We start from the raw sequence: 19,779 nt of genomic DNA, 5'->3' as shown, positions 1-19,779 counted from the left end.
CCTGCTGTGTTTATTGCATATGCAAAGTCTTCTTTCTGAGTCAAGGTAGTCAATAGCTTTTCACAAAGAGTATCTGTTTCAGAGTACCATTACAAAACTGTTAGGCAAAATGTGTATCTTTTCCAAGAATAGCATGATGCACCCTTTTTAGTTAATAGAAGTTGGATATTTTAATCCATATGCAAATGGCAACAAAAAAATTATTTAATGACTTTGTCCCTCTGAATTGCCTGATGATATAAGTTATCGAATTGCACCTCAGACTCTACAGAAAGAGTATGTCAGTCCTCCTTTTGTTGCAGAGAAATTCTGATTTTTCAACAGCTTCCTGATGACAGTGTGAATGATACCATTTTAATTTACAGTGTGTTGTTGACTTCGGTCTTTCATCAAACAGAAATCTTGAAAACTTTCTTGGACATACATTCTTCCACAATTTTATGGGAGAGGTGCAAATCTTTTCACGCTTTGGTTATTGCTTCACATTTCAGAAGTTTTCATACAGGCTTGTGAAATAATGTGGCTACTGCGTCTAACCTCCTGTGCTGACACCAGCTTTCACATTTCTCATCTCACATTTTAGCATAACTGGGTGTCTAGCTGACACATTTCTGTATGGCTAAGTTACCTTTGCTATAAATAGATAATAGTTTCATCACTTATACGTTGCTTGTCTTGTTTTTTCCAAATGCAGAAGTTTGGGAATTAAGACATGTTTTACTAGACATGTTTCAGCTTTTTGCCTGTCTCTTGAGATCATAGTAGCTCCACTGGAAGGTCAGAGAACAGTGACAAAAGTTTGGACCATGGGAAGGAATGCCTTTCCTAAAAGGAAAAATAAGATAGGTTATGATTCGTTATAATTTTGTGTAATGAATATATGTCTGTGGTTGTGGGAACCTTGAGGGACATCTACACAAGGAGGGAAAGGACTTGTCCTAGGCTAGATTGCCCAATGTTTTCTCCTTGGAAAATCGAGTGGGAGTTACAGATGGGAGAAATGTATCACCTGCCCTGTTGAGAGCTGCCCACAGTACATCCATCAAAAATGGAATAGAAAGAAAGAGGGAAAATAGTTTCTTGAAACTAAGGCTCTTTATGCTGTTGAGTAGGACTCCATGAGAAGGATGGTAATAGCGTTAATTGACTGCAGCTTCACAAAAGAGTGGCCGATGAGACACTAAAAGCTTATTGTGCCGTGATTATATAGCAAGAGCAGGAAATTGTCATGGATATTCCTCTGTATGACTTACCTAAATAATTTCTTCATGCTCCCTCCCACTTATTAGGTTTTGTGATTTTAAGGACATAGAGGGGTTCTTTTTTTTGCTGAAGCACAGCCACGTGCTTCCCTTGTATTTCTCATCATGTTGCACCTCGAGCAGTTACAGGGTAACTGAGCATAACACAACTTTCTGCAGCCACGGCTCTGCTTCTCTGGCATTTCTGACCTCATCCTGTGGAAAGTCTCAAAATCCCAGTCAGAAATAAAGCAGACCACTGGAACTTGCTGATTCCTTTTAAAGGCAAGCATTTCTGAAGTGGCTGACAAAGGGGAGCTTAGGCAAAACAGCAATAGCTCTAATGTGCCAGTACTTGAATTAACACTTGTTGTAATCTCTATGCTGAAGTGGAAGAGACAGCAAATCCCAATCATAATGTTGAAAATGTCTGCATCACCTTGATCTTTTCCTTTAAGGATACATAATGCAGTACTGAAGCTTCATTAGCTAGATGGAAGAAAACCAGCCACTTCAGTAAGTGTATTTTGAAAAAAATCCACACTTCTTGGGTTCTTTCAAGGATATCTCTGTAAAAACATAAATCGAATGAGTGTGCATGTGTAAAATATTCTAGAATTGCTGAAAAGGGATCTTATGAAGCTCTTTTAGAAAGAGTTGGGATAGACATGTTAGAGACATTGCCAGAAGAATGCAATATTTTTTATGGATTTCCTACCATACAGAAAGTAACTAGCATACCGCATCAAAGTGCCAGTAAGTTGGAAGATTCTTGTAAGCAGTTGGCTGAATTATAGAAATTTTTCATTTTACAGAAGGACATATCTTTGAGTTTGTTCTTCTTTCCTGTTAGGTCATCTCCTAACATGGATGGCAAATTTAGGCTCCTTTTATTCTTACTGATCCAAAATAATAAGTATTATGTTTGCTTCTGCTATCTTTTCATTGCCAGCACTGAAATTCATATGTCAAGAAAGCCATTAGCATACTGCTTTGATTATGCATCCACTTACATAGTTTACCCCCCATAAAACAGTTGCTTAGTTTTGCATGGTTTATGTTATGAAGTCTCAACATCTCCTGCAACACATTTAATTGCGTGGCTGCACCAACTGGCCTCTCTCTTCATGGATATGGCGTTGTTTATGACCATTACCTTTCAATGAAAGCCATGATCAAAGGGTTGATTTCCAAACTGAATAAAACTAAGTCATTCTTTCATCAATTTATACACTACGTAAATAGTTAAAGATGGGGTGGGGAGAGATCCTATCATGTATGAAACTATTGCTTTTTGTCACTTGTAATTTCTAAGGAATTTCAACCTACCTTGATGTATCTCGGATACAGAAAGAATTTGGTGTTCTGGTAGGCTGTGTGTAACTCATATATGTAGCTCTGTTATGTGCAACTTCATATATATGTATAATGTGGTTAAAGACATAGGTAGTATAGTATGTATCTGAGTCACTAAAGACCATCAGTCTTCTATCCACTGTTCAGATCTTAATTTATGATGTAGCTGAAATCAACTGGACAGCTTCCTGCTCAGAACAAGGTGGCAAAAGTGTTCAGCCTTTAACTAGCAAACATGAACTGCAACATTTCACTATAGCATTTTCAGAGTGATTGCTGTGCCTTTTTTGGTAACTACCAACAATTGAATTTCTGCCTTTTCATTGTAAAATCTTTCAGCACCACAGATTAAAAACTATACTGTAAGGAACTGCTGGCTCTGAGATAGTTAAAGGTGAATATCATTTTGATTTCAGTCAAAGTACTCATTCATTTGGGCATTAGCAGAGTAGTTAACATGGATTATAGGAAGTCCTATCTGTGGATTAAAGTACAAGATTATTCAGTTCTGCAGGAAGCCATTCAGAGCTTTAGGTTGTGTGTGTTAGTGTAACACCTTCAAATGACTCATTTTCCTCAGTGAAGAAGCACCAAGTGCACTAAAATCCAGACACAAGGAAGTCTCTGATCATGTCTGCTGTGCTTCCAGTCCTCCCTCATGTTAGTAGTTTAAATCTGGCATCTTATGGAGAAAAGGTTCCTGAGGTCCAAGTCTTCTAAAAACATTGGCTGTTATAGCTTGGAAGCTATGGAAGGCTTTCCTTCGGTTCTCCAAGCCAGTACTCTGTACTTCTTATTGTGTCTGTGTGTCTTTTTTTCCTAGCTCTTCACACACAGTAAAACAGAATAAACCAAATGACACTACATCATGCTGAGAGACAGCTGCTTGTTTGGTGTCTTGTCCCGAGGTTCTCACTAGTCATAAACGAAGCCTTAATTTTCTTCTCCTGCCTATGAGCACAACGCTCCCGTGGGTGCTCAAGAACTACCCAGGAACACAACACAAAGCAGAGTGAAGGAGAATGTGATGGTCAGGTTTAGGTTCAGCATGTCTTCACTAAATCACTGTCCCTTTCCCATGCTGACCATTTCTGACTTACTACGTGCTGCCTACAGTTCATCTGTGGCCTGGGATCCTGCAGGTGTGCTGCTTTTATTGACACTCAGCAAGCTCTGGAGGTCACTTTTTTTACGTACACGTGAACCCGTTATCACGACAGCAGCTGCTTTACCTTGCAGTGGCTCATCTTTCAACATGTGAATAAAGTTATTGCAAACACAATGAAGGCATCTAAAATCAAGGGATAAATGCTGGAATTCCAGTCTGTGGAGCACAGCACAAGTAATGACAAGTTCTGGTAAAAACTCCTTTCACTTGCTTGTGATATTTCCCTTCCCTTGCATGTTTCTGGCAATTCATAGTTTCAACATTCCCTAGCAGGGTAACATGACATTCAGTCTAAGTTCTTCAGGTATTGGGACTTAAGTTTGTATCAACCGAGCCAGTATTTCCAAGTTTCTGGTAGGCATAAATTTGCCATTCTCAACATTGTAGAGGATCCCCAGACACTGCTGAGGAACCTGAACTCTGAATTAAAGCTTTTTGAGCAGCTAGTGAGTAATAGTGCACAAACAATACTTGTTGTTTGCTGATGAAACAACATACTTGAAATATGTTAGTGAAATTCAGTACAGTATATTTTTTTCCCCTTCCCAGACTCAAACATGTACATATTTTTAAATATGATTGTTTCCAAAGGAAGTCACATATTGCATACAGTGAAATGTAGGCTTTTTGAAAGAAGAAGCTGAAAAGCAGGGAGAAACAAAGGACTTACTGGTAATAAAGGTATAAATAATTTCAAAGTTTTAATACATTTGAAACATTTTATTTAGACTTGTACAAACACATACAGATATTCTTAATCTGCTTCAAACACAGCTGCTAGCAAATAAAGTTTAAATCAATTCTTCAGTGAATTAAACTAGATGACCATTGTCCAAGTTTAAATAACTTTTTTTTCTCTGTATTTCTCACGATCTAAGTGAGGTGAGTTCAGTTCACATGTTTTGTTCAGTGGAACCTTGAAGTTGTACAAGGCCAGTGCCTTTTTTTTGTTTGTTTTTCACATTTAGTGCTTCCAGTCCTCAAACTCCTGCTGTTGGATTGAGATTTTACTGTGTTTAGATTGAGCACAACAGTTTATACACCTGCGCTGCTGGAACCAGAGCATCCTGCACCCTGGATCACAGTTGCAGTTGTGGACGTGTGAAGAAGTCAGAAGACAAGTGTTCAATGATAATAGGATTAGTACTGGGAGATTAAATTCCTTTATCTCTCCAACCAATAAAACATCCATTGTTTTAGTGCTGGCTGGCATTTTCCATTCAAATCAGATTTCTATGGAGACTCTGGAAAACTGTTACATGAGTGTAAATGAGATAAAGCTGATGCTGCAGTTCTTTATTATCTGAGCTATTAAGATTCAACACCTGAACCAGTCCCTTTGTAAGTAACTGTGAATAGAAAAAGTATTGTAAGAAAGTCAGATATTTGAAGAAAAATGCCTGGATAGATTTGGTGACAGATTATGACTGAGGAAAATGATACAGAATTTGTGATGGAAAAGCCATTGTTCACCTCTGTTAAAATGGCTTTATCTATGTTACTTTGCTGTTATAACACACAGAAAATAGATTTGGGATTTTTTTTTTTCCCCAGAGATAGAAATAGATTTTTCCATATTGAACATTTTGTTGTGTCTTTTATTCTGTGTATTCTCTGGGGAAAATACTCGCGGACTGAATCTGCAATGCACTGAACAGGAGTATTGTTTGCTGCTTTAAATGTCTGCTAGCAAGACATGAAGTGAATTTTCTACCAGAATGGAATTAGTTTTCAGTCCTTGTCATGCACTTGTCTTTCAGCCTGACAACCCTGCTGTGATGGCTTTGTCTGTGGACTCTGCTTTGTACCGTTGGCAACGACTAGGGGCTGAAAGTCCCTCCCAGACTCTATCAGAATCGACACCACTGCTGTTTGCTGTCAGAGACAAACCAAAACTCAACTTAAACAAATCAAGGATTGTGTTTCCTGACAATGGGAGACAGTGGAAAGACTGGAAACAAGCTTCTACATTTTATTCTGGAAACAGGATACAGACCACAAGATACACATGGTTCACTTTTTTGCCCCAAAATCTTTTTGAGCAGTTTCGCAGGTAAAAAAATTCATTCAGCAATATATGAGATTTAAGAAGTCTCTCTGAAACAGTGGTATTTGAGGGGGATGGAGAAGGGCTGCTTTTGTAGTTGTGACACTACTGAAATTTAGTTGATGATTATTTGTAACCAAATGTCACTCAATTCACACTGAAATGGAGGTTTAAAGCAAGTGAACGCTAGGTGTGCTTAACCAATGCTGTGGCCAGCTTTCTTGTTCGATTGCTGGAACTGATTTCTATGCAAAAATTTCAAGTTTTATTTAAAAATCCGCCTGTTTCTGTGTTCAAGAAACCTCTTGTTTTTAAGAACATGAAAAGGCGCTCATAGGATGTGTTGAGACATCTGTGAAATTCTGTTGATTTCAGAGGCTTTTCGGTACATTTTCAACAGCATGCAAGTGACTGTCTAACAACCTAAAAACAGTATACGTGTGTATGCAAGTGTTAGGTCATGTACCTTTCCACTTGTTGGTTTGAAATTATGTATGCCCCCCAGCATAATGCACCATGTCAATAAGATGTCCAGGGAAATATCATTATGATAAAGACAAATGACAGCTGTATATCCATCTCCAGCTTTGAAATTTTCATTCTGTATATTAGATTTACACATTTGTAATTTGACCTTCCACCTGTAGAATCTTTCATGGATTCCTGATGAGGACATTTCCATAGTTCTGAACACATGGGGTTTTACTTCAATTCTGTCACCTTGGGTTGTTTTTTAAGTCTTTTGGGGCTTTTGTTTGATTTTGTGCTTATTTTCAAGGCTGAGGCAGTGGGGAAACATTGAAAAAGTTTTTGCTCCTAGAGATAAAAAGTGTTTGTAATATGTGGAAAAATGGAGGTAGCTATAATATTATGAAAATGTATCTCACAGGCTCTTCTAAAGAAAAAATTAGCATCTCTGTTAAGCATCTGATTAATTCATTCTGGGAAAAGAAGAGGAGGGTAGAGAAATGAAATGATTAATGTTCCTTTGACACAAAATGGGGGATGTTCATTAAGAAAAGGACACATTCTGATTTCTGACTACTTTTAATTTATTTCATATCTTTTCAGGCTGGGTAATCTTTATTTCTTCTTTCTGGTGGTTCTGAACTGGTTCCCACAAGTGAAAGTCTTCCACAGGGAGATTACTATGCTGCCTCTAATTGTGGTGCTGCTTGCTAGTATGATTAAGGATGCTATTGAAGACTATAGAAAATACCAATTTGATAAGACGATAAACTTCTCTAAAACCAGGGTATATAACAAGTAAGTAAACTAAACCAATTGTTTTTCTTTGTATTTGACGTGATAGAAACCGATCATCTGATTTTGCAGTAATTCCCTCACTGACCCTTTGGAGTGCAGTAAATTTGGAAAAACTGTTATAAAAGAATTTTGTTCTGCTTTTAAAAATGCCTCATTTATCTCATCTAATTCATCCTGATACCATTGATGTTTTGTTTCATATGACAGCAGTGTGTGCTGATATACAAGTTTTCATTCTAAGTTTCCAAAACAGCTTGCCAATACGCACAACATCCTCTCTAGTTAGCAGAAGGATCTGGAGGAAAAATGAAACGTATCCAAGTCTGGAAAGGATTGCTGGGGCTGTTTAACAAATTGGAGCAATGTCTTTCAGACGTTTCACACTAAAACCATTAATACAAAAATTAATAATCAACTACATTCAAGGTGAAGCATAACCAAGGGCTGAAAAAAATTTTATAGGACTTCCAGTAAACACAGGTGATCAATACAGCACGGTTTTGCTTTGGAGATGGTATAACACCTGCAGTAAGCTGTGATGTTTGCTCAGTACTGACTCAGAAGGAAGAAATATTTTCATGTGCAATTCTTATTGCAACATTTCGATTTCATCAGAGTTTCTTGTCCAAGTACTAACTTGACTTGAGACTACTTAGCTTGTCACTACATAATGCAACAGATCAGAGTTTTCATTTAAAAGAAGTTTAAATGTTTGGGTGTCTTCCTTTTTTTACCTCTCCTTAAGCCCAGGTCATAGAGGAAATTACTATGGTTTGTAGACATCTCTTTAGCTCTTTTGAAATTAGCCCTAATCTATGCTTACATACTTATGTGTCAGAGGCACAAGGACCAATGGGGAAGAAGAAGTGAGAGGCTGGAAGGGGTTACTGGGTGACAGAGGGACACTTTGGGTGTCCAGAAGCAGGAGGTCTATCAGAGGAGAAGGATCGGGCTGAGGGGCAATCTAGGTAAACTGCCCTTCAATTGCCTATGTCTATGTCTAATTCTCACAACTACCAAATCATAGGTTTGCTTGGTTTGAGGACATGGGGGTTGTTTGTTTAATAATCCATTTTATGGTCATGAAAACAAATAGTAGACAGAGGAACTAAAAGAGAGAAATAGTCTGTACTGAGGCTTTTGATAATCTTCTGTTGACTTCTGGGACGTGGAGCTCTGCCCATTACCTTTGAACTTCCTGGAAGCTCCCAGGCTTATAAAGTGATTCTGAAACTCATGAATTGAACCATGAAAATTGTGTGTATATTCTTAGCTTTGTCACTGCTCTGCGTTAAAACAGAGGCACTTCATGTGAGCAGATAGTCGATGCCAGGGAAATGCTCCGAACGGGGCCTCCAGGCGTATGCTAACAGGAATAACAAAACATTCAGGATGCTTTTGTCATACGTGAGGTGCAGCTTCCCCAGCAGGCTCTAGGACCCGGCACAGCTGAGTCAGGATGATACCTGTCCCTAGGCAGGTGGAGGTTGGAGTCAAAGGAGAGGCAGCCCTGGGCTTCGGACATCTTGACTCTTCTCTCCACCACCTGTGAGTTTATCTGGATTATTGAACTCTTCTAACTTTGTTGGTTTTCAACTTGAAGCTACTTTTTGAGAGGAAAACAAGATGTCAAGGAAAAGTGTTCCATGCTGCTTCTCTAGAATGATATGGAAAAAACATTTTTTCAAGGAAACTTGCTGCCGATGTGGTTCTCCAGATACTGAAATCCAAAATGAAGAGCTGGAGAAGAGAAGTAAAGTAAAGAAAAGAAAGAAGAAAAATGAAAATAAACGAGTGATCGTCTCTAATTTGCCCTTTGGAAGTAAGAAGTGGAAGGAAAATCCAAATAGATACTATGACTCCAATAAAATTAAGACCACAAAATACACCATCTTGACTTTCCTCCCTAAAAATATCTTTGAGCAGTTTCACCGCTTTGCCAATATTTATTTTGTGGTCATTGCACTGCTGAATTTTGTGCCAGTGGTGAATGCTTTCCAACCAGAAGTTTCTATGATCCCAATTTGTGTTATAATGGCCATTACAGCCATTAAAGATGCTTGGGAGGACTTTCGGCGGTATAAATTAGACAAAGAAATCAATCATATGGGATGCTACATTTACAGCAGGTGAGTTTTGTACGGCTTTTATCACAGAAAAAAAAAAACTGGCTTGAAATCTTTTGTCAAAGATGAGGCTTTTTGTTTAAAAAAGTTAATAAATAATTGCTGGAAAATCACAGTGATTACGCGAAACAGAGAAAAGTCATAGTGACTATATATTACCTGGTATTTGTTCTCATGCAGGGAAATGTATTTCTTTTTTTGTCTAAACCTCATTTTCAGACTGGGACGGTAAGTTTGAGTTTCATGGTATTGGTGTGGCTATCAGCCTACTAAGTATGGAGAGCGGTGAAAACAGGTGTGCAAATAGCTCCAAGGACCTGGATTTCTAAGGAATTTTCAAGAGGGCTTAATTCTATCAATATAAGCTAGCACAGAACAAGATCTGTCATGGGACCTTTTTGCATTCTTAGATGCCAAGAAACCTCTTTAAAATGTAGCACTTTGAACTACATTTAATTTTATACTCTACACTGTAGACTAACTTTCAGTTGTATTTCTTTTACTAGGTTGTATCTAAAGCTGTAAAAATGCAGTTTAAAGATGGGAGATAGTAATATATGCCTCTGTTCAGTCATCTCTATATAAATCAGCTACATGTGTCTGTGCTCACTTCTTCAAAATGTTTCATGACTTCTTGCTTTTAGTACTTTCAGAAGTTTGAAAATTATGTTTTATTGTATCAAAATTCTTCTCTCAGCAAAGTAGAAAATGACTTCTCCCTGCTAAAATAACACATACGGGAGTCAGAAGAGCAAAGCTTTGCATCTCTGAATGTTGCCTGTCATCCCTCAAATTAATCAACAGTGCTTTCTATAATGTACACTTTCACAAGCAAGATCTTGCAGAACTCTGGGTTTTTATCACACAGTGCTGTCATTTCTGTTTGTTTCTCTTGCATGCGTTTGTCAGATTTTTATTTTTATATCCTGCTGGTTAAACAGGAAAACAATGGATTTTTTTTGTTTGGGGGCTAAGCTTATCCCTATATACAGATAATGACTTGTCAGAAACAAAATTGCACTGCTTTCCTTGTCAACTCATCTGAAAAAGCAGACATTTTACAAGTTCCTAAATATTGCTCCTTTAAGATTTCTTCTCTACCACTATGAAGACCATCAATAATTATAACTCTTTGGGTACGGTTGCAAAATTGCCTCTTCTGCCTATCTGTGAGATTGCAATCTAGTTAGATTTTTTAATCTTTTCAATGTTGCATTAACCGATGAGGCAATGGATTATTTGTTAGCACTTGTTAAAACCACTATGAAAGAGAATAGGTGGTGTAGTAGGTACTAATGAATGAATCTGCATAGGAATCTTGTTTATTTCCTCTTTACATAAAGCAACCATGTTAATTTATATCTGAAAGCCTTTTACCATGGGAACATGAGAAGTGGGGAACACAACAAAACTTGTTTTGTATAAGAGAAAATGTCAATCATGGAATTAGAACACACACACAGATCCAGATTCAAGTTATAGCCACGAGTACTTTCTTACGCAGAAACTTGACATGGACCTGTCTTAAAACTGGTTACCCCATCCCATAAAAAAACTTTGAATAGATCTTGTCTAGAATCTTGTCTTTCACCAAAGTTTTATGGCCCAAAAAGGTGATGTAAGGGAAAGGAAAAGGAGGAGGTTCTTCAGACTATGGCATTCATCCTGTCTGGAAAAATCATGGGTAATTACAATTGCCGTCAGATCAGTAGCTACAGCTTATTATATCATGAATAATTTTAATCAGGCTTCTATAGCGCTTTGGGAAGCTGATATTTCTTGTTCTTCTTGCTAGCTGCAAATTCATGGAAGGGCATGATGTCTTCTAATTTTCTTCCTTATGAATCATCTGCTGTAGGTAATTTTTTAACATAAGTGAAAGTCTTTTTTAAGACACTGCAAATTTTGTTAATCTTGTGGCAGCAAAAAGTTCTTTTTAATAGAGCAACTGATCTTCCGGGCGAAGATGAAAGATTACTTAGATTTTAAGAATTAATCTTGGAGACTATATTGTCTTTATTTCAGATTTCAATAACAAGAACTCTGGTTCCTGTTCCAAAAGAAATACAAAGGCAGAACAATCTTTTCCAAATGCTGAATGTTCTCTAAAACTTTCTTGAAGACTAGGGGAAATTTAAATAGGCTGCCCTGTAAACACATTTCTTCTAATTTTCTTTTCACAGAGATCAGCTGGAATGGGAAATCTAGTCTGCTAGTCAGATGAAGGAAAAAAACATTTCAAGTAGTTTATTTGAAAAATGTTTAATTGAGAAAATGGGAGACAATTAATAGGCATTAAAGTGTCTTGGGGAGATGTAATAACTTAGATCTAATATTTGGTTGTCGAGATCTTAATATCTGAACCAAAACTTTTGGAATCATAATAATTGTATACAAACTGTTGTGCTGTCAGAACAAATCACACAACACCAAAAGAAGAGAACAAAAAATTCAATTGCAGATGGTACAGACCTATGTTTAATTGCCTCCTTTCTCCTGGTATTCTTTAAAATATACTTTGTCTGCTTTTAAATTTTCCAAGCAAGGGGGCTTCCATGACTACAAAATGTGATTGTCAAAGCATTTTCTATGATATTATGCTTTATTTTCCCCCAATTGCACTTAAATTCCTCAAGTCACCTGGCTTCATGCAAACCTAATTAGTTATTCTTCATCTGTGACAATTATAATCTTCAAATATGTGTGATTTTTATCATGTTCATTTTGCTACACCCAGACACCTTTTAATCAAGATCTGCATATAGATCACTCTTTTCATCTTTCTTGTCAGTCGGTCCCTCCAAAACTACTGTGGTTACTTTTCTCTGAACTCTCCCCAGTTTGTCATGAACTTACTAACAGCAGGGGCCAGCACTGAATGTAGTATACAAACCTGCTAGCCAATGTCAACCCAACAGTTGCCAAAAGCTATTGTTTAATTTTCTTGAAGTTCTATGGTGTTCAGGGAACTACTTGATACATAATTAATGTATGACCTGGATCTGATGTACCCCTAGGACTAAGTTATAACGGTCTGTAAATAGTCCATAGCACCCAGACAGGTTTTTACATCAATTTCACACTTCTGGAAGGTTTAACCTAATTTTTTCCTCAGTATTTCAATAAACACTCAGGTACAAATGCAAGGACTATGCACAGTTCAAGATGGCACAGCAACACACTTGACTGAATGCATGTACATCAGACAGCGGCAGCTGTAAAAACATTAACATTATTTAAGCTCTTCACATTGCTTAATTTTAAGCACCTAAACTTGGGTATCTGAGACAGTGACTCAAAGAAGCCTAGTTCATATGCTCTGAACCATTCTGTGGAGCTGTCAGGTAACTAGGTAAGTCAACAGGCATGCTAAAGGAGATAGCCTGATTAGTCTTTCAGTAGAAAGTCCTTCAGTGATTCTTTCAGGCTCCATGGTTTTCAAGTAGTTCCTACAAGCATCAGTCTCCTCTTCCTCTGTAGATCCACTGATGTCTGTGATACAAAAAATCCAGGCTGGCCTTCACTGTAACTCTTTATCTGCTTAGCGTAAGGTTTTAGAACATTTAAAGATTCCTACATCAGCACGAACTCTGGGTTAGTTCTAGAGCAGTGATGTGGAAATGAGGAAAGAACAAAGAACTCATCTCTCAGTTGCACGAAGTCAGAACTGCCAACAGCTGAAAAGCTGGAAGTGGCTTAAGCTAGACTCACTGGTTTGAAAGAGGATTAAAATATTTCATTTGATGCAGGTTTTGCAATTCAGTGTTGTAATTTATCTCTATGACAGCAATGGAGAACTGTTTGCCTATAGGTTACAGTATATATATAGTACACTTTATATTTTCTTAAAATTAGGGAAGCTGGGTAGCGAAGACAAAGGATGCCTTTCTGTTTCAACCTCCTTCATATGCTCTGATCAACTGGACCTTCTGAGGGGAGGAGGGATTGCACCTCCCCTGAATGCTCCCCATGTCTGGGAGAATAACTGGGCTTGGCCAGGGACACAATGACCAGCAGACATCTCTGGCATCTGGAAGATAGCAAAGAAGTGTAGGGAGCATGCTTGAAAATAGGAATTGACCTGCTGTCAAATCTCAGAGGTGAAAGAAAAAAGACAACTTTTTTCTGGACCCTCAAAACATCATATGCAGCTCATTCAACCCAAGGTGAGCCTGAAAGTTTGTAAAGTGGAAAACAGGATAAGAAGAAAAAAATCACCCTGCCAAGGGTACAGTAAGCAAAAAGAGATTTGTTGCCAATGCTTTCATTTAAAGTCTTGCTCAGCAGCACTGAGTTTTCATTTGTTAAAGAGCCTTTTCTTTCTGCTTTATTATTTTTGTTTTTTAACAAAGCAAATCTTTAAAGACTAGGAGCCTGCTGGAGGCTTTAGTGGGTTCATTTTATACACCAAAAAAAAGACAGACTCTAAAGCCTGTGGCCCATTTGAAGTCCCACCACATTCCCTCAGGCAAAATTGCAATCAATTTTCTTGGGCATAGCAATATCAAGGCTTCTATATCTCAGTGGTGCCTTCTCTGAACTATGCATGAATTTCATCAGCTGGAGGCTGAAGATCTCATTAAAATCTCCAGCTCTTGCATGGCTGAAGGTGCATTCTTATGACAGCCACAAAGCATGAACTTTGATCAATTGAAACATTAATTATTGCTTATAAAGGTAGCAATATGAATAAATTACAATAAGTGCAGTATTATTATGTGCTATGATATTATTACAACTAACTATCCATCAGGAAAGATCCAATGCCACTCCCTTGCTTAATGTCAAACATGACTACCTTGTCCTCTGTGTGGGACCGTCACCAGCAGTGGACATCCTCTGCTCTGTCATCCATATAACTTTGGTATGTACTTCAGGTACCTTTTGTACCCAGTGTAACTATGGATACCTGAATTAACAGTGAGTTTTACTGAAGGTGCAAACAGTGCCTTCTATTTCTGCAAGCTGAAGCGTTCTTTGTACTTCCAGTGAGCTGAGAAAATGGCCTTAACTAACAGTACACTCAGGTTTGTTATGTCACCATTCAACTGCTTGAAACCAGTGGTACCAAAATGGTGAAGAAGTAATTAAAATGTGAATTCGTCTCACAGTGAGCATGCTGATTGTGCGGTGAAGAAATATGTGACATGCTGAACTGCCTAAATGCAAAGGAAAAATGTCAAGTTTTCAACACTCAGCTGGTCCAGGCAGCAGCACTTGAAAGTCAAAGAGCAGCAAGCTAGCAGTTCTTGTCAGTCAGTGTGTACTGCTACAGTGAGGATCTTGGTCTCTGTGGAAGAAAATCCATAAATACATTACTAATGTTACCACTGGTTTGTCTGCTGCTTTATCAGAGCTTTCTTCAAGATCTATTACCTGTCAGGGCACTTAAAGCTGCTTCACAGCAAAGGTGCAATGGTTTAGCAGACAGCAGCAGAAACTGAAGACTAAGACAAAGGGCAAATAAATAAGAACCTATGGTTTGGGTTCAGAGACCTGCAGAATCACGACCTCATGGCATTAAGGCCCATCCTAACTGTCTGAATTTTTAAAACACCATTAAAACCTGGAGAGAAGCAGGTTTCTACCATGTGACCTCAAGAACTACATGATCGTGTATGGACATGACTGTAGCAAAAAAGCTGATCTAAGCTGAGGCTTCCAGAAACTTGGCAAGTTAATGAGTCCTTAGAAACTAATGATAATGATTAGCAGTCATTAATTAAGTGGTCTTGGAGTTATCTGTTCATTCCAGCTGGTGCCAGGCAGCATCGTAGGAAAAGCATTTTGTTCTAGGCAGTTTAAAAAAAAAAATTAGATTTCCCTAAATACAATAAACCATAACTTTCAAAATGAACATAGTAAAGTCTGAACAAATGTGTTCTCAAAATACTTTTTATTTATATTTTATTTCTTCATTTGGTACAGGTCATTATAAAATTGAGACAGAGATTAAAAAAAGAGAGTTAAAAGAAATCCAAAACCTTGTATATGGACATATGATACATTTATAAAGTTCTGGTACTTACTTAAAGTTCACATAAACTTGAATTGATTACAAAAGTTGGATATAGGATTCTTTTCTTATTGAGAGGATAACTTCCTTGTTAGGATGGTATAGAGAGTTTTAGCACATAAAAGGATAGGATCTGTTGCTAGTATTAATGAATTGGGAATGGCCAAAACAGTATAATTAAAGATGAATTTTACTAGACTTTAGAAAAATTTCACTCCTGTATCTTTAAAAGATGTTCATTGCTGTCTTAAAATAGTATCCAAATCCTGAGAGAGAGTTTGGGGCTGTGGGGAAAGACTATAGCTCCTTGCTAATGAGGTTGTTACAGGACCGTCCATTCCTAAATGACATCATTGATGCTGCTAGGCTGATGTCCACATCACAAAAACAACCTTCCCAGCTACTGTAATGGTAACGTGGCAGAAGCTGGTGATGAACTGGCACAGACAATACAGCACCTTCTCATGCTCAGATAATATCTCTAGCTCAGGAATACTATCAGCCGAGTTGTGCTGTACTCTGACCTATGGACAGGTTTCAGAATCAGTTCCTTTCCAGTCTAGTCCCTTTCTCAAGTCCTAAATCTACTCTTCTGTTGTCAATTTTTCAAAATTTTATGGCAGTAACTCCTAACCATGAAGTCATGCCCATAAAGCGGTCTTTTAAAACATTTTGTGATGGTTTTCCATATAAAAACTGGTGTAATCTTTGATGGCATAAAAATGTGTGGGATTTCTATTTGCAAAAATAGACTGTAAAGGATAAGTAGCTGTGTGATTCTCCCTGTTGTCTGTGTAGAACTGAGAATCTCAGAACATTAGCATTTTTTATAAAGTAGGTGATGCTTGAGAGGGGCCATTTTCAAATACAACATTCTAGCGAATTTACATATGATAAAGTACAAACATTTGATTTTGTCTATTTGTGACACCGGTATTATTTTTTTCTAAGTGTTATAACCCAGTGGCAATTTAGGGGGTGAAAGGTAGAACAAACAATGTCTTTACTTCAAGCTGCAAAGTATCCTGAGGCAGAGCTTGCAGTAATTGAAGAAAACAAGACTCACTGAACTAATTGGTTGATACGACACTTCTAGGTGATAAAGATTTCTGAAGATCTTTCTCTAGGATTCATAGACATGCTGTGGAGTGCACATGAAAAATTACTTTTATTTAATCTCCTCTGGGGAGCAGAACGATAAGTTTTATTTGCTCCCATTCACCCTCCATTTTGACCCAGTTTTTGTTTGAGATTTATTTTTATTGAAACCAAGAATGTGAAATGAAATTGTTGACAAAAAGTCAATAATTTATTCATGTTCCCCCACAAACTCCAACCATAGCAGGATTTTTTTATGATCCTCTCTTCCCGCAAATGACTTCATAAAGTCTATTTAGTTCAGGCCTTCTGGTCAGATATGATGAGTCCAATAACAAATTCTGGCAGACTTCAATTGTTCAAGGCTAATTGCCTCTTTTTGTTGGCACTATCCTCTGAAGGGCGTTATCATGCTACCCATTAACCCAGGACAGCAAGGGAACACTTTATAAGTGTGCTGTTGATAAATTGACTGGTAAAGGAGAGAAGATACTGAGAAACTTTTATCTTGGATCCTGTCTTTGATGTGCCACAGCCCTGATGCCACATGCTATAAGAATCAGATTTCCAGCTTTCTACCTGTTGAAAATCACCACATCTTGTTTATTTTATTGGATAAGTGCGTTTGCCCTTTTTGTATGTTTCTCGTCAGACCATCTTAGATTTATGAAATTCTTCTGTTTATTTAGCAACCAGAGCTTGTGCTATGAACTTTAATCACTGAACAGAAAATGGGCAGTGTTCCCAGTTACAGGAATTGCTAAAAGGAAATGGCTTCATTTGAAAAATCTTGTTAGGCAACCGGGCCAATGCTGCTGTGGGGTGCACAAGGTTCCTTGTGAACTATTTTTCTTCCTTTCATCCATTGATAATTCCCTACAATGTTGTAGAAAACCTTTGTACTGTAGGAAATTGTTAATCTTACAGCTCCAGCTGAATAGTTCTTTCAGGAAAAGCAAATGTGTTTCTTTCCCAACAAGTATTGAATTTGGTAGAGGGACAGTCTGTTCACCCGTATGCAGGTTTGGGATTCTAGCAATTCCTGAACTCTAGTCCCTGTGCTAAGACTTTTCCTCTGATCTGAAAGAGGTCATTTGGCTTTTCTGACTCACCATCTCCTCTGTAATTAGTGAATGGGTAGAACCTGAAGCTTTATGTGTAATATATGTTTCATAGGGAATTATTGAAAAAATATCACAAATCTCTGATTTCTGTGGATTATTTTTGCTAACCTGGCTTCTTTAGGCTGATGTGGAAGACAGCCAGCTGGGCAAGGCCTTTCTATAGCATTTTATCAGCAGAAAAAAATCAGAAGTTTATATAACAAACTTCAGAATTGTACAAGAGTTGACGTACAGAGAGGTAGGATTGCCCTGCAGAAGTCATAGCAAACATTATATGCAAACTATACAGGGCATCCAAATGTCTAGGATAGCAAGACAAGCCATCTACTTGCTCTAAACTGTTTCTGTACACTCATTTTTATGTTTCAAACAAACAAATTAAGAAGTTCTACACAGAAAGTGTTTGACATGGGAAGGATTCATAGTTAATTAGTTGATTTGCTATATTAACATCAGTAGCTACTTTGTAGAGCGATAAATACTCAACATGAACCTGCTTAAATACATTTCAAATATAAATTGATCTGGAATTTTTTTTTTAGATGCACAGCAACATCAAATTAACTTACAGCAAACCTCTGTTCTTCAATGTGGTCTTTTATGTCTGTTGTTGAGCAAAAGAAAAAAGGACATGCAGATAAGTAGAGTCAGACAAAAGAAGAACAAAAAATTCAGGAATGAAAAATTAATGTAGGAAGGAAAAATCATCGCTACAATACCATTATTTAGTAAGCGCCTCACATCTAGCATTAAAGGGATTTAAATAGTTAGGTTGGGGGGAGGGTTCTTTTTTTGCATAAAAAGCAGATACCACAGGGAAATGCACAGAATTTAACTGTGTGCATAACCTTTTGTCCTGGTTTGGCTAAAATAGGACCATTTCTCCTTTCAGTAGACTTTCCTTTAGCTAAGTTTCTTCTAAGTAACTACACTCTCTGAAGCAACTACTTGCTTTTGAGGTAGTGACTGCTTTTAGAGTTAACAGCACTTGATGTCTGCAGTTGTTGCTGGAGTAGAAGTAGGATTGTTTTGCAGAAAGGCCCATGTGTGTGCTTGTTCCCTGTGGGCTCTCTTGGGGTCTGCTTGGTGGGAGGTGGAAAAGGGTCGCACCTGCAGGAAGCTGTGGACAGGAGAGGTGACTAAGACCTGACCAATGCAGTATTCCATCCCATCCGCGTGGATACTCAGTATAAAGCTAACGGATCATGAGGGTCAGCTCCTTTCCTTCATGGGTGGCATTTTCATGGGTGGCATTCCTTTGGGACTCTGCTTGCTCTTCTGCCTCTGACCCCAACCCGTGCATTCCTGAATCCTGTTCCTGCCTGCTGCGGAGTTCGGTCTGTGACACCCGGGTTCCCACCCTGCTGCGTGCAGCCGCGGCACAGCATGCATGCAGTCCCGCGACCATCATCAGGAAGCTCAATATTGATTTTGTATATTTCTATTGTATAGTAGTATTAGTATTATATATACTCTTTTTTCCTTCATTGTTATTGTTTTATTAAAGTTGTTTTAACTTTCCAACCGATAAGTCTCTCTCCATTTTCTCCTCTCCTTCTGGGAAAGGAAGGGGTTAATAGAGAGCATCTGCCATCCGCTTTAAGTGCCAGCCCAGCCTTAAATGATGACACCTTTGCAGGAAACTGTTATTTCATGTTGTTTTGCAGATAAGGATATCAGCCAAGTGCAAGGGTTTGCCTGGCTGCATCATGGTTGGCTCTCCTTTACAGGCAGCCAGGAAAGTAGGTTAGCGGGAAGCAGCCTTTGGCCTGCCTCTGAAGCAATGCTTGGATCTGTGCTTTGAACCATAGCAAAACACTTTATCTGCTATATCACTGCTCCCCTTTTCATGATACAAACACTTAATTGAAAGACAGTACTCTTCAGGCCATAGATGAGGATGATTAAAAACTTGGGCAAAAATGAGACTGAGCCATTTTAAAAAGCCTTTTACTGTCTGTCTGGTAAAGTATCATGAACATTTTCCTTCTTACAGAGCAAGGCATCAGATGATCCAGTTTTTCATACTGAAAAATAATTTCGTTTCAAAGAGTTAGAGGAACTGGGCCATTGTTGCCCATGCAGTTTTCCCATTAACTAATTTTGAAGTTTATTCTGCAATTTTCAGTTTGCTTAGATGACTAAGAGCAGTTGAAGAATCAGTTATTGAAAATGTAATGTCAAAAAAAGTTTGCTATTTCCTGAACCACTGAGCACTGGTTTGTTGATGAAATAGTAATTGCTTTTCCTTGAACTCCATAGGCTCTTTTTCCTTTTTTTTTTTTTTTTAATTTAGGATCTTGTTTCTTATCTTAACTTTCCATTAAACTTGGGTTC

At 37.9% G+C, this 19,779-nt stretch overlaps 1 protein-coding gene across 1 annotated transcript in view; it reads left to right on the top strand.

The window, feature by feature from the left end:
- Positions 1 to 5,543: 5,543 nt before the first annotated feature.
- The window catches only part of ATP10B (ATPase, class V, type 10B), a 55,825-nt gene continuing 41,589 nt past the window's right edge, over positions 5,544 to 19,779 (top strand). The window contains exons 1-2 of the mRNA XM_009696406.1: positions 5,544 to 5,818; positions 6,884 to 7,078. Coding sequence (XP_009694708.1) covers positions 5,544 to 5,818; positions 6,884 to 7,078 — 470 coding nt within the window. The remainder of the gene's footprint in view (positions 5,819 to 6,883; positions 7,079 to 19,779) is intronic.

Source organism: Cariama cristata, unplaced genomic scaffold (assembly GCF_000690535.1).
Source record: "Cariama cristata isolate BGI_N322 unplaced genomic scaffold, ASM69053v1 scaffold6173, whole genome shotgun sequence".
Classification (NCBI taxonomy): Eukaryota; Metazoa; Chordata; class Aves; order Cariamiformes; family Cariamidae; genus Cariama; species Cariama cristata.
Note: the sequence above shows the minus strand (reverse complement) of the source record. Positions and strands in the feature narration are given on the sequence as shown.